The sequence below is a fragment of the Myotis daubentonii genome, chromosome 7 (genome assembly GCF_963259705.1).
Source record: "Myotis daubentonii chromosome 7, mMyoDau2.1, whole genome shotgun sequence".
Classification (NCBI taxonomy): Eukaryota; Metazoa; Chordata; class Mammalia; order Chiroptera; family Vespertilionidae; genus Myotis; species Myotis daubentonii.
The window spans coordinates 15,072,489-15,088,235 of NC_081846.1; the positions used below are offsets into that span (position 1 = coordinate 15,072,489).

Below are 15,747 nucleotides of genomic sequence, written 5' to 3' on the forward strand. Positions count from 1 at the left end.
TCAAGGTACCAATTATTATGTTTGTTAGTGCTCTGCATATGAAGTTGCATAGGTTCTAAATTTTTTCTGCTCCAACCCTTTTTATCCCATCAATGGTATTAGTTTTAATTTGTGATTGTTCAAAATGGGAGACTTTCAGGAATGTGTATATCTTATTATAGCAGAAACATTTACATTTGGTTCCAGAAACAATTAGGAAGAACATTACTTGAAAATTCATAGGTGATAGGCACATTTTTCAGAGAGTGGAAGGAACAGTCACTTTTGAACTGAATCCATAGACGCCACCAGAAGGAACTGCCTTGTGGTGAAAGGCACCAGGGTTTATGAAACTATGAAACTCTGCTCTGTTGCTTAATGAACTCTGTTACTGGGCTGTTTCCTATTTGGAATTTAGCCATGTGTCAGTAAAAATAAGAGGCTTTGACCAGATATATACCACTCTTCTAGCTCTGACTCTGGATTTTCAGTGGAGAATTGGAATAAGGAATAAGGGGAAACACAATTATCATTCATGGTACTTTGATGCTGGTTTTCTGGATTTCACCAAAAGTGTCAGCAGAAGACTTTTAGGATTCGATCACAACCGCATTGATCGTAATACACGTCCTGGTTGCAGAGATGGTACAATGTGTAAAATTGTGCATCTTGAAATTGATGAACTAGGTAATTGAAATCCACAATATAATTTTAAAAAAAGTTTTACTTAAATTTATCTACTTTATTTTAACTCCATTCTTGCAGTCAGGTTAATAGACTAAAGTCTTTACATGCTAGAGAAGCATGCTCTGAGCAAATATGTACTTAAGAACCCTGGCTTGATTTGTATAGCCTAAAGCATCCTGTTCATAGGTGCTTTAAGACATAGTTTATAATAGCTTTAACTCCTGCCCTATAACAGTTTTTAGTTGGACTTGATAGAAAATATCAGCTGATTTGAGTTTTCCTTCCCCCCTACTCAGTTGTGGAATAACCAAATAAGCAAAGAAGCTGAAAAGTAGATAGAAGGAGGAGGATGAGAAACCAAGGACAGGGAGGAAATTAGCCTGTATTGTCTTCACCAGGCCCACCCTGTAGTTCTCTTGCCACTGCTCTATTCCATGCTCCTGACCTACCTCCTGATACTCTCTCATTGTGGACTCGGGCCCAGGCCCCTTTTTTTTGTTGTTGTTACCATGGTGTCTAACATACAATCATTATAGACTTAGAGGCCTGGTGCACAAAATTCATGCACTGGACGAGGGGCGTCCCTCAGCCCGGCCTGAGCCCTCTTGCAGTCCAGGACCCCTCTGGGGATGTCCGCCTGCCAGTTTTCTTCTGACTGCTTTTAAGATGTTCTCTGCCTTTTTTTTTTTTTTTTTTGTGGTTTCCCTCTAATGCACCCAGGTATTAATATTCTTTCTCCTCGCAGTCTGGAACCCCTCCGGAGATGTCCGACTGCCGGCTTAGGATTGGGCCTAAGCTGGCAGTCGGACATCCCTCTCATAATCTGGGATCCCTCGCTCCTTACTGCTCGGCTCGCTGCTCCTTAGTGGCAGGCTCCTTAATGCTGAGCTTGCTGCTCCTTAGCACTGCTGCAGTGGTGGGAGAGTCTCCTGCCACCGCTGCTGTGCTCACCATCTGTGAGCCCAGCTTCTGACTGAGTGGCACTCCCCCTGTGGGAGTGCACTGACCACCAGGGGACAGCTCCTGCATTGAGCATCTGCCCCCTGGTTGTCAGTGCACATCATAGCGACTGGTTCTGGTCATTCCACCGTAATGTTCGCTTAGGGTTTATTATATAGATGATTGGAGTTGGAATGGGAGGAAATGTATTTGCCATTCCTGTACCAGAGGGCAGAAACTTGAATAAAGTCACCTTATACTTTATTGGAGCTCCACAAATAAATTACTGTTTTGTTAAGAATGGGAGAATTAGGAAATACATAATTTCTATCAGTGAAACAGTGAGGTGAGAAGAAATATAATCGGGCAGGTTCATTGTAGTGACTAGTCTCTTCCATTGTTGGTGGCACTGACCAACCATGAGCACAATCTTGCTCAGCAAACACTTTGGGCAGATGGGGCAGAAGTGACAAACATGCTCACAGAAGTTTTAAGAAACAATTAATGAATTGTATTGTTTTAATTCTGGTATTTATAATATTCATTTGCTTTGAAAATAAGCCTTTGTCATGAAAATTGTATTAAGAATTATGTTTTAATTTTTAACTGTAACTGTTCTAGGTAGAGTATGATCTGTTGAAAGACTGAAATTAGGAAGTAGCTGAGAGTATGTTAGAGAGTTATTTATACAGATACTAAAAAAAAAATAGATGCTCTGGTTAGTTTCAGAATGCAAAAAGGGGGAATCTTTATATTAAAAACACTAAAAATTGCTTTTATTTTAGGGGTCATGAGATTAGTGTTTTTTGTTTTGTTTTAACCTCTGAGAACTAGCTACTTGAATTCTTGGTTTTTATAGTACAGGTTATTAAGAATTAAAAATCTTTCAAAGTAGAACTAGTGAGTTGAAGAATGGAATTAAGCATAATCAGCAGTTTGGAAAGATGAATAATATTCTTGGTTGTGTTTGAATGGACTTGCTTATAGACTTATTTATGGATGAGGAAAACTTGAACTAAGATTGATATTAATAGACAAGCCATGCTGATTTTTTAATGTGTAGATCTTGAATTGTACCAGGTGTAATATTTCTGATTTTTGTTCTTTAGGAAAGGGAATTCTTGAAGAATTATGTTCAGCGAATTGTTGATGTTCGGCCCACCCTGGTTCTAGTAGAGAAGACGGTATCTCGGATTGCCCAGGACATGTTATTGGAACATGGCATTACTTTGGTCATTAATGTAAAATCAGTGAGTTTTCTTATTTTTCTGTTACTTTAAGTCATAGCTTTTGATTGTATTTGCATGAGTGGTAGGGATGCAGGGACCACTGATTATTTGTTTCTTTGCTGACCATGTGCATTGAAAGTAGAACAGGAGGCACGGCAGCTATTTCATTATTTCAGACTGGAGCTCTCGGACTGGAAGAAAGTGTGACTGATTATGTAACACTCGTCATAGGCGTCTGCAGGACCAAGGTGCAGTTGCCATTCGTTAAGTGGTATTTGCTGGTCCCTCAGATTGGGGAATTGTACAAGCAGAAAATGTTGTCTCCCTTGACAAGTTACTCTCTTCAGAAGAGGCCAGTTCCAGAAGTCCCCGCCCCTAACAGCATTCTGTGCCAGTGAATGATGCTTACATGCCTTTTGATGTTTTCAGTAGAAGTATGGTTTATTTTATTGTTATTCCTCAGCAACTATGTGTAGACTAATCTAGGATTAGAAAGGGTCATATAAGTATTAAAATTAAGGAAATTCATTGTAAAGCTTATTTAAAAATTTTTCTATTACTTTTCCAGATTAAATTTACTAAGAATTGTTTTCCTCTGATTTTGTAATATAATGCTTTTCTGTGTTCTAGCAAGTTTTAGAACGTATCAGTCGGATGACCCAAGGTGATTTAGTGATGTCGATGGACCAGCTGCTTACAAAACCTCACCTGGGCACCTGTCACAAATTTTATATGCAAATATTTCAGTTGCCTAATGGTGAGTGAGCTTTTTTTTTTAATCTTTATTGTTGAAAGTATTACGTATGTCCCCCCTTTTCCCCCCATTGACCCCTCCTAGCCCGCTGGTGAGTGTTCTTTAGCACAGATTCACCTGAGATGGGGACCTGAGGATATTAGTAACCTCATCAGTACTACAGTGTTCACTTAGTAGGAAATACCTGTTAGCATTGGTTAAATGAGGATAGGCCACTGTGACCTTATTCCTTGTAGATGTTGTGAATTCATTCTGTCTGAACTTCTGGATTTCCACCTACTCTTAATTTTTGTTTGTTTATTTGTAGAACAAACCAAAACACTGATGTTTTTTGAAGGCTGTGCACAGCACCTGGGCTGCACAATCAAGCTTAGAGGAGGCTCTGATTATGAGTTGGCTCGAGTTAAGGAGATCCTAATATTTATGATCTGTGTAGCTTACCATTCTCAACTCGAAATCTCCTTCCTCATGGATGAATTTGCTATGCCTCCTACGTTGACACAAAACGCTTCCTTTCATTCTCTGATTGAGGGACAAGAGGATGAAGGGGCGGCACAAGAGCCATTCAGCGGAAGTCCCCTCCCCCGGGAGCCCGACTTGCCATCAGAGTTTCTGCCCTGTGATGGTAGCAGTCTGCTAGAGCCCGGGCTTGTGTTTGAGAAGGGTGACCAGGAAAGCGACAGCGTCCCACAGGACGTTGCCCCCATGAAGCACCAGGAGTACGCCACGGCAGCTTGCCCGGCAGGCGTCCCCTGTGCGCTCTTTCCATCCGTACCTGAATCCCTGTTGCTGCTCCATGTGGACGAGCAGCAGGCTGCCCCAGGCACTGAGCAGCCAGAGACTTTGCAGCAAACAGATGAGCTAGAGGATCCCAAAAGCCAGATGAAAGCCTTCAGAGACCCGCTGCAGGATGACACCGGAGTCTATGTTACAGAGGAAGTCACCTCTTCAGAAGATAAACTAAAGACCTATTCTTTGGCCTTTAAACAGGAATTGAAAGATGTGATCCTCTGTATCTCCCCAGTCATCACATTCCGGGAGCCCTTCCTTCTCACTGAGAAGGGGATGAGATGCTCTGCCCGAGATTATTTTGCCGAGCAGGTTTACTGGTCTCCTCTTCTCAATAAAGAGCTCAAAGAAATGGAGAGCAGGCGGAAGAAGCAGCTGCTCAGGGACCTCTCCGGCCTCCAGGGGATGAACGGCAGCGTTCAGGCCAAGTCCATTCAGGTCTTGCCCTCACATGAGCTCGTGAGCACTAGGATCGCCGAGCATCTGGGTGGCAGCCAGAGTCTGGGCAGAATGCTGGCCGACTATCGGGCCAGAGGAGGCAGGATTCAGAAAAGTTCAGACCCTTTTGCTTATTCAAAAGATGCATCAGGTACTCCAAGTGTCAAATCAGGAAGCAGAACTGAGGGTGATGAAGAGAAAGGCTTGATTCCAAGTGACGCAGTGTGGTCATCAAAGGTAAGCAAGCACACTTTGGCTGCTAGTGTAAATTTAGAATGTGCTGGAAACTGTTATGGCAGGGTGAAAAAAAAAGCAAGTATGACAAATTGCATGCAGATTTACTTATTTCTTTTACGCCTTTTTTGATGTCAGGTCTATTGACTTACATGTTGCTTTAAAATGTATGAAGTAGGAGTATAATGCAATGAAGCTATGTTTTGATAAAAATGGGATGAGCTCATGATAAACTAGGGAGAGCTGTGAGGGACGGGGAGCGTGGAGCTGCTTAAAAATTTTGGCAGGAGGACTTGGGTATGGTGTGGGTTGGTAGTGAGCGATGGGAGGTTATTGTAGGAAATGGATGTGTTTTTAAAAAAATATTAGATTTGTTCATTTATAAACATGAAACACCTTACATTGTTATTTAATTATGGCAGCACCCTTTATCTTTACATTTAAAAAAAATTGAGGGCAAATTAAGGAAGATTCATTCATGAGCACATTATTGATAATGATGGCAGTAAAACTAATGAACAAATCCATCTTTAGATGAGGAAATGCAGTTGTTTAATAAAATGCATGGAAGCGCCAGATAATAATGCTATACTGTGTTTTATTTGTGAGGTTGGCTGGAAGGAAAGTGGTAAGAGCCATGGTAAATGAGGTACAGAAAGTAGTTATAATAAACTTTATATAAAACTAGAGGCCTGATGCATGAAATTTGTGCAAGAGTAGGCCTTCCTTCCCCCGGCTGCCGGCACCGGCTTCCCTCCGGCACCCAGGACCTGGGCTTCCCTCTGACTGCCGGCAGGCACCCAGGATCCAGACTTCCCTTGCAGCCCCAGCTTTGTCCAGAAGGTCGTCTGGAAGGACGTGTGGTCTAATTAGCATATTACATTTTTATTATAGATTCTGTTTATATTACATTTATGTAATATATACAGAAATAGGGAGGTCTCTGTTAATTTACATGAGCATGCATATACCTTGGATTCAGGATTCCTATAACTTTTATAACTGATTCCTATACTAATAAGTAAGCGCTTTGTATAAGGATGAAGAATGAATTGGATCTTATTTAATGGCCCAGATAGAACCTATGGTATGCTTTCAAGTGTTAAAAGGCAAGTTGTATTTTAATAGATGTAGCATCATCCCATTTTTATAAAAACAATCCCCAGTGTATACTTAGGTGGGGGTTTCTGTGTGTATATGTGTGTGAGCTAGTAGCAAGAATGCATGGTCTTTAACCATACAGTCAGGTTTGCCCATTGGTGGGGATCAGGTGGCCTCAAAGGAGGAGAGGCTTTATGTATTCCATGGACTTTTCCACCTACCTCTGTATTATCTGAATTCAACAGAGTGGGCATTACTTTTGAAATGATCAAAAACAGGTGTAAAGTACAAATAAGTAAATACCTTGGAATTTAGATATCTGAATGTCTCAAATTGATGTCATATCCAGCCATTAGTTCCGACTGTTTCGTATTTAATTAACTATTATTTCCAAAACAATTTAATGCTATTTTGTAAAAATAAATAGTATTTAAGATTAAACAAACTGTTTAGACAACCATTTATATTTTTAACTTGAACTTTTTGGATTGTTTTATCACAAAAACTGATGGCTCTTCTTTATATTTAGTTTCTTTTAAATCTTCAGCAGAACCCTACAGATAGGAGGCTTTCAGAATTGAGTGGGATGTGTTAGGCTTTAGAAGCGAGCACTGGGCCTGGAGTGTGTTATGACTTGTGGGCGCTCATCCTCTCCTCCTGCAGGTGGACTGCCTGAACCCCGTCAACCACCAGAGGCTGTGCGTGCTCTTCAGTAGCTCCTCCGCCCAGTCCAGCAACGCCCCCAGTGCCTGCGTCAGTCCTTGGTAGGATTCCTGTCCCCCTGCACCATTGCACTTTACCTGAGAAGAGAATTCAGTAACTTTAAGTAAAAATTCAGTCCTGGGGTCTGTTTTTAGGTACATGGCATGCTGATGATCATATATGAGTTGATAGAACTTCTAAAACTTGTGAGTTAAATATGAAATTTCTGTTTATTCATGGCTAGAAGTGAATGAGAATATCTTAAGAGTGAACAGAATGCGAGGCTGAAAGAGAAGTTTGTTATAAAAGTGAGGAAATAGATACAAAAGCATTTTGACAATAATATAATTTAGGCAGGTTGTCCTTTAGGCATTATTTTTATAAAAACAGTCTTTGCCTTGAGTTTTATTCCAAAACTTAATTCTAAGTAGATTGATAGAAACATGTTTTATAACTTTTACATTTATATATATCTATACTTATCTATCTATCTATCTATACACACACACACACACACACACACACACACACACACACACACAATAAAAGCCGAATATGTTAAGTGTCCAATCGATGGTTGGCCGTTCAACCAATCAAACCGTAATATGCTAATGATATGTTAAGGCTGCTCAACTGCTCACTATGACATGGACTGACCACTAGGGGGGTAGACAGTTGACCAGTCGCTATGACGTGCATTGACCACCAGGGGCAGACACTCCGACTGGTAGGTTAGTTTGCTGCTGGGGTCTGGCTGATCGGGACTGAGTGAGCTGGGCTGGACACACCCTGGAGCCCTCCCACCGTCCCTCCCCAGCTGGCCAACCTCCATGTCTCTCCCCAGCCCCGATCCGTGCACTACTGGGGTCCCTCTGCCTGGTCTGCACCCTCTTGCAATCTGGGACTTCTCAGGGGATGTTGGAGAGTTAGTTTCTGCCCGATCCCACAGGGGAAGCACTGCTCAGCCAGAAGCTGGGCTCACGGCTGGCAAGTGCAGCGGCGGTGGCAGGAGCCTCTCCTGCCTCCGCGGCAGTTGGACATCCCCTGAGGGCTGCAAGAGGGCACAGTCTGGGCTGAGGACATCCCTCTTACCCCCCCACCCCCAAGTGCAGGAATTTCATGCGCTGGGCCTGTAGTATATTTATATATAAATGATTTGTTTGAAATGATAGTCCCAAAGCCTAGTTATTACATAGTTATCTTTAATTCTAAAAATACTGTGGAATGTAACTGCTTGTTTTTGGAGCACTGTTTCCATGACAAAATATGTCTCATATTTTCACTTTGGACACCAGAAACACCTATTTCTGCCAGTGAGACCAGGGATTCTTTTAGTATCAGCAGGTGACGGGCTGAGAGAGGCAGGGAATGTTCTCTTCAGCTGTCTGGACTCCTTAGGTCAAGGATTGAATAAGATGGGGGCTTCAACACTGGTCAGCTAAACTCATGTGGGCATTTATAAGTTAGAATTAAAGTGAAGAATTGGCTCTCCTGGAGGAATTTGAGCTGCGGTTCACCAGGCTCAGTAAGGGTGGACTAGAGAGCAGGAGACAGGATCCCATTTTGTGTTGACAGGGCTTAAAGCTCTGTAAAAGAGACATGTACTCATTTAATATTATAATCATCCTGATTAAATAGTTTCATAAGACACTAATGGACTGGGTGTGGATAAGATGCTAAAGTGTAGCTAGTCTAAACTCGTTGCAAAACCTGTTCTGTAACAAGAATATTACCTGCATCAGTACTATATCATAAGCACATCTAGTAGACAGATAGTGTGTCTCATGAAATCTTTGCTGTGTGCTAAGTCTCATGATACGTTACTAAAAGTGATCTCTTTCTTTAGGATTGTAACAATGGAGTTTTATGGAAAGAATGATCTTACATTAGGAATATTTTTAGAGAGATACTGTTTCAGGTAAGAATATATTTTCACTTTATGTTCCACTTGTGCTTTTTTGATGCCCGGAATTTCAACCTAAAACATAAACATGAGCTTATTGTAGCGTGGCCTTCACATTTATGCCACATGCAAACAAGTAGTCTATTCCATACACTATTATCCAGTTCATTCCTCAAATCTTTGCCCATCTAATTATCCTGCCAACCCTTCGACTTTTTTTTTTTTAGGATTTGTGTTTTTATAGTAATTCCAGTGAGAAGCAAAAGAAGCATAGGCTCTCAGGTTTAAGCCTTAGTGCTATCACCTGCTATTTATATTTCAAAGAGCAAGTAATTTGATCTTTACCAGCCCCCTTTATAGGGAAAAACAAGCTCCAGAAATGGAAGGAGTTTTAGAAATGCTCAGCAAGTAGAGGTGCTTACCAAATGGATTGTAGTTGAAGGCAGGATGTTCAGCTATCGGCCCAAGCAGTGCTTTTAAGTGGAGCCCCGCAGACCGTCCACCAATCATTCTTACTCTAGAGAGGACGCTGCACTTTCTCGACAGTGGATTTGACTGTATTATGCATTACACATTGCTTTTCAGTTTTATGGTTAATGTGAGGACTTTCTTTTTTGTCAAAGGCCTTCTTACCAGTGTCCTAGCATGTTCTGTGATACCCCCATGGTGCATCATGTCCGGCGCTTTGTCCATGGCCAAGGCTGTGTGCAGATCATCCTGAAGGAGCTGGATTCTCCAGTACCTGGATATCAACATACAATTCTCACCTATTCCTGGTGCAGGATCTGCAAACAGGTAAATGGACCCTGTGGCTATATTTCATAGGGTATTTACTTCTTTATTGCATAGTTCTTTTTTGTGAGGGAAGGTGGTCTGTTATGTTGAATGTGTTATTTGTCATTGGGCTCGTATTTATTTACCTTTTGGTGCTGTATGTTCCATTTCATGTTTGTTTCTTGAAGATTCTATTTTAGAATTTATCGGTCATTATGAACAGTATAGATACTTTGTATAGTAAAATATATGGAGATTATGTCTTGACAGTTCTCAGTTATGTTTGTTTATTCGTTCAGCAAACACTGATTTGGCACTATGTTCCCGATACTATGTTAGGCCCTAGGAATGAAAAAGAGCAATGTACAAGGACTCCTTGTTCTCTAGGGGAGGAGACAGATTGGTAGCTGTATATATGCTGGGATGTTTGTGTAAGTTGGAGCTTATAGCAACATTTCTACAGATGAGGCCATGTTTAAATTCTTCTCCACTGGTTTTTCATGTACATTCTTAAGAAAAGAACAGCGTGTCTTTTTCCTTTGGGGTGTGTGTGTGTATTTTATAACTCCAGAGGAAGTATTTGGTGTCAATATTGGTTTTAATATATACTTTTAATCCAAATTGTTTGCATTGAGCATGTGCCAAATTTAACTTCATTGGTACCTTTATTGGCTTATTTTGGAGTGTGCTTTGGAAGGCACATGTGGGAATTCCAGGTAAATTGACAGTCTGATCTACACTGATGTCAGTGGTTGAGGAGGGCAGAATTGTTTAGTTCCTTTCACATAGCAAGCAGACAGCCATGATGTCATTCCTTGCAATATTCAGTCTTACCTTAAAAAAATTTATTTATTTATTTATTTCAGAGAGGCAAGGAGAGGGAGAGAGAGATAGAAACATCAGTGATGAGAGAGAATCATTGATCAGCTGCCTCCTGCATGCCCCCTACTGGGGATTGAGCCCACAACCCTAGCACTTGCTCTGACGGGGAATTGAACTGTGACCTTCTGGTTCATAGGTCCAAGCTCAATCACTGAGCCACACTGGCCAGGCACAGTCTTACTTACAAATGGGCAAAAGGCATGATAAAGCAACTTAATACAAATGGCCAGTAGTTTGTGAAAATAAATTTTGCGTATTAGTAGTCAAAGAAGTATAAGTAAAAACCAGTGAAGTGTGTTTCTATTTTTGTTCTTAAGAAATCACATTTCAAAGGTTTGTAATTCCTGGGATTGGTAAGAGAGTGGGGAATTGGTACTTGGATCCTGTTCGGGGTTGTGTAAACTAGTAGTCCTGTTTTGGAAAAAGTCTGTCAAAATGTGGCAAAGACTGTGTAAATGTCCATGTTCTTTGAATACTACTTTCATTCATTTATTCCAAGGAGATAATTATGGGTATGTATAAGTATTTATATACAAGGAAGTTTATTAGAACCTCATCAAAATAAAGAACAACTTGTAAATGACTTAAATGCCCATCAGTAAGGATTGGTTAATATCCACATAATGGGATATTCCGCAGCCATTAAAAATCAAGTTGTAAAAGAGTATTTGATGTGGGAACATATTTATGGTCCATTGCTAGGTAAAAAAAAAAAAAAAAAAAAAGATTATGAAACTAACTGCAGGAAATAATTTTTATATTGATATTGGTGGTTGGGTTACTGGTGATGCTGCTCTTCCCAGTCATCCCTAACTCCACCCTCCTCTTAACATTTTTTTTCTTTTTCCAAGTTTTTATAGTCAGAATATGCTAGATTTATATTAAAAAAAGAAAATACATATTTTTAAAAAAGAGAGATTCTTAATATGTGATTAGATAACAAATGATTTATGCTGAATTTCAGGTAACACCAGTTGTTGCTCTTTCCAATGAGTCCTGGTCCATGTCATTTGCAAAATACCTTGAGCTTAGGTTTTATGGGCACCAGTACACTCGTAGAGCCAATGCTGAGCCATGCGGTCACTCCATCCACCATGATTATCACCAGTATTTCTCCTATAACCAGATGGTGGCATCTTTCAGGTAAGAAGTCAGAGCGGCCTTCTACGCACTCATGTACTCCCTGGAAGGCTTTGTAGCATTTCCACTAGTACTAGATTGAATTAATTGGTGGCATGTGTTCCCCCACCTTTGCAAATGCAGAGGGCCATACTCTTGTGCTAAGCTTCCAGTGCTATTATTCTGTTTACTCCTTAACCTAAGAGATTGGTATTATTATCCTCACTTGTATTAGCTCACTTGTAAAGCTAGCACACGGTGGAGTCATGATATGAACTAGTCAGAATGATCCTATTAAATGAAAATCAGCTCAGGCCACACCCTCTAATGGGTGTCTATTTCACCTGTAAGCTCCTACATGTGCTGTCTGCCCAGTACCTCCCTGTTCTTACCTCCTTCTGCTCTCCCCTTGCTCACCTTGCTGTAGCCTCACTGCCTGGGAGCCTTGCACTTGCTCTTCTCTCTTTGTACCTCCCGCTCCCTAGCTGTCTGCCTGCTTTTCCTTTCTCCTGCATGTTTTAGTTCAGATTTCACCTGCCTTGACCCCCTCTCCCCTTGGCATTTCCTGCTTTATTTTTTTTCCATAGCACTTACCATCTGATGTACATATTTTAAGTATTTATTTGTCGCATTTGTTACTCAAATCTAAATCCCGAGGGCTGGAATTTTGGCTCTTGTGTAGTGCTTTATTCTCAGCACCTAAAACAACATTTGACACCTAGTAGGAAATGTCTGTACAGACAGTCCTCGGATTATGTTGGACTCAACGTACATCGTTTTGTGGTTCCGCCGCCATCTCCCATTTATTAAAAAATAAAAGTTCTGTCATTTCGACGTATGTACATATGTGCTTTATGTTTTTTATTATTTATTTACCACAAGTAAAGGTCAGGAATTGTTATCTTCTAAATTTTTTTTTACTGTTTCACTTCATTACTGCTGTGTATGTGCTCCATGTGAGTGACGTAGGTGGGTTCCGACTTACGGCGAAAATCATGTCGCGCCGTAGGAACGGGTCTCCGACGTAACCCGAGGACCTGCTGTAATTGGACCTTATTTCCTTTTTTAAGCAAGTCCTTCTGGCCGTGAACCTAGGGCCTAGATGGGCTAGAGTGTTTACTAGGTAGAAAGACTCCTGAAGAATCCTCGGGAGCCAGGAAGGTGGTGAATACCTGTGTCTGAGCCACCTGTAGAAAGGATGTCTCCTCCCAGTCATTTTGTTTGTAAAGTACAGGAGGGTGGCCGCCAGGGGAATAAAAGATGGCATCATGGTGCAGTGGAAAAACAAAACCAAATGCTTCCAAAATTGGGGAGAGTATTTATAATGGCTGAAAGTGGTCTTCAATATTTTTATGATTGTTTTAAAAGACCATTTTATTGAAACTTTATCTCTTATGCTTCATAGGATTTGACCATTATGATATGCCTTTACTCAAAATATTAACATATTTTTCACTTTTCTACTATTACTTGTGTTTTCTTCTCAGTTATTCTCCCATTAGGCTTCTTGAAGTATGTGTTCCACTCCCCAAAGTATTCATTAAACGCCAGGCCCCATTAAAAGTGTCCCTTCTTCAGGATTTAAAGGACTTTTTTCAAAAGTAAGTTTTAGTTTCTTTGATCTTCTTTTTTGTTCAGAACTACCTATAATCTACAGATATTTTAAAGATCAAGTTTATTCATTTATCTTTCTTTGAAAGCAAATAATGGCATTTTTCTAATTGTATGTTAAATATGCTTGGTATAAAAAATTAAAATGTAGACAGTATATAAAAGTATTTAAAAAGAAGACAAGCCCTTTTAGTCATAACAACTGTTAAAATTTTGATGTACATCTTTTCAGGTCTTTTTTGTTCTGCAAAATGGCATAGGATTCTTACTTAGATACAACATTAAAAGTTTTGTGTGTGACATCTTTTTTCTATTTATGTGAGATTAGAAAATTTGATTCCACTTTTATAAAGTGTTTACCATTCTTTCTGTTGTTAGAGTTTCACAGGTATATCTTGCCATCGATGAAAGACTGGCATCTTTGAAAACTGACACATTTAGCAAAACAAGAGAGGAGAAAATGGAAGATATCTTTGCACAGAAGGAGGTAATTCATTCCTTGGACAGAAACCCAAACGCTAACCATTAACTCCCTGGTAGGTGCGTTTGGGCGTGGTTCAGGTGCGGGCTGGGTTGTTCCTGTTCTCGTAGATGGAGGAAGGCGAGTTCAAGAACTGGATCGAGAAGGTGCAGGCGAGGCTCATGTCTTCCTCTGTGGATGCCCCTCAGCAGCTGCAGTCGGTCTTCGAGTCCCTCATTGCCAAGAAGCAGAGCCTCTGTGAGGTGCTCCAGGCCTGGAATAGCAGGTGGGACTGGGCATCCAGGGCGTCTTCACTGTTACTGCAAAACGGGCTCTGCCATGATGTCTTAGTTTAAGTGTCCTTGTTAATTATGGATGTTTAGTTTACTCTCAGTTTGTTGAAGCTTTTGTTTTCTGTCACCACTATTATCCTCACATTTTTTCATATTTTAAAAAATATATATGCTAATTTTTAGGTAGTTTGTGAAAATTAAAAGAGAAAACAAAAATGAGAACAGCCTTTAATGTTGTTTCAAATGTTATAGTGTGTGGGCTTATTGAATCTCATCTGAATCATTCTATATCATATTCCTGTATTGAAATATTTATTTTGGGAAGTATTTCCCTTCAGTATTTATTTAAATGTCCAGTTAGATGAGTATAGCATTCATTTATTGAGCACTTGGGTTATGCTAGGCACTAAATAAACACTAGATGGACATTCACTCTTATTTGGTCTTGTGAGTCTTACAATGTATATACCATTTCCATTTTACAGAGGAGCAAACTATGGCTCTCAGAGACTAAAGCGTGTGCTCAGGTTATATAGGTTCTAATTGTCAGAGCTGGGCTTTGAGCCCTAATGTATTGGTCTCTAAACCCCCTGTTTTTAATACAGTGGGGCCTTGACTTACAAGTGTCCCGACTAACGAGTTTTTTGAGATATGAGCTGTCTCTCGGCTGATGTTTTGCTTTGAGTTGCGAGCTAAAATTCGGGTTATGAGCCAGCTTCAGATACCCCACTGCTAGTTGGTGCAGCGAACGTCACAGTGAACGCCACAACATCAACCCAGCATCACGTGTCTCACTCGTTCACTGTTGATTTGACATATGAGTAATTTGAGTTACAAGCTCCATCATGGAATGGATTAAACTCGTAAGTCAAGGCCCCACTGTACTATGTTATGCCATCTCGTAATAACTTGCTGTTCCTTTATATCTATGGTCAAATCAGTAACAGCTCTTGATTAGTTGACTAGAAATAAAACAAAAACTCCGTCTTAGTTATCTACAATTTTAATACTCTTGCAGTCGAAACTGGAAAATCTAATTACTGTGTTTTCAAAGCTGTAAGGAGAAAATTTGTAAACGTTATTGAGGATATCAGAAACAAAAGCATTTTCTTTGTTTTCTTCTTTTCCTTTAACTGTAGGTTGCAAGACCTTTTCCAGCAGGAAAAGGGTAGAAAGCGGCCTTCAGTTCCTCCAAGTCCTGGAAGACTGAGACAGGGGGAAGAAAGCAAGGTAAGAAAATGTCGTTTTGGAGCACTTTCCCTTTCCACTGAAGATGTCTCAGCAGACAGAGCAGAGCAGAGCTGCCTGGCTGGGGAGGGTCCTGGCCCCAGGGCTGCCTCGCCCCAGCGCTGTTCCACACCCATGCTGTTTTCAGCTGTGCTGTGTCACAGTTGAGCTGTGTTCCACTGAATAAAGTTTTCTTTTTCACCAAACCCCAAATCAGGGATTCCTTTTGGCATTGAATTGGTGCCAACAACCACTGGTTGACAGAATGAACATGAAGCTTTTAAAAAATGATCTGTAGAAGAGGAAGTATGACCTGGTAGCTGGAGAGAAACAAAGGGTTATGGACAGGTTTTGTTTTATGATAGACACTAGAGGCCCGGTGCACGGATTCCTGCACTGGTGGGGGGGGGGGGTGCATGGCCTATGGGAATCGACCTGCTGTGGGAGCGCACTGACCACCAGGGGGCAGCTCCTGTGTTGAGCATCTGTCCCCTGGTGGTCAGTGTGCATCATAGTGTCTGGTTGGTTGTTCTGGTCGTTCCGATGTTCAGTCACTGGGCTTTTATATATATAGATAATAGCATATTTACATGCAGTGGAGAAGGTGAGAACACAGAGGGAGAGAA

At 40.8% G+C, this 15,747-nt stretch overlaps 1 protein-coding gene across 13 annotated transcripts in view; it reads left to right on the forward strand.

The window, feature by feature from the left end:
* The window catches only part of PIKFYVE (phosphoinositide kinase, FYVE-type zinc finger containing), a 76,159-nt gene that overhangs the window by 39,295 nt on the left and 21,117 nt on the right, over positions 1 to 15,747 (forward strand). For 12 of the 13 annotated variants that reach the window (XM_059702946.1, XM_059702952.1, XM_059702953.1 and 9 more), the window contains 11 exons: positions 2,715 to 2,855; positions 3,465 to 3,591; positions 3,896 to 5,052; positions 6,814 to 6,914; positions 8,699 to 8,770; positions 9,379 to 9,550; positions 11,376 to 11,554; positions 13,018 to 13,131; positions 13,520 to 13,628; positions 13,733 to 13,887; positions 15,034 to 15,124. In XM_059702946.1, the coding sequence (XP_059558929.1) occupies positions 2,715 to 2,855; positions 3,465 to 3,591; positions 3,896 to 5,052; positions 6,814 to 6,914; positions 8,699 to 8,770; positions 9,379 to 9,550; positions 11,376 to 11,554; positions 13,018 to 13,131; positions 13,520 to 13,628; positions 13,733 to 13,887; positions 15,034 to 15,124 (2,418 nt within the window). The remainder of the gene's footprint in view (positions 1 to 2,714; positions 2,856 to 3,464; positions 3,592 to 3,895; positions 5,053 to 6,813; positions 6,915 to 8,698; positions 8,771 to 9,378; positions 9,551 to 11,375; positions 11,555 to 13,017; positions 13,132 to 13,519; positions 13,629 to 13,732; positions 13,888 to 15,033; positions 15,125 to 15,747) is intronic. The other variant, XM_059702951.1, reaches the window with a different exon arrangement.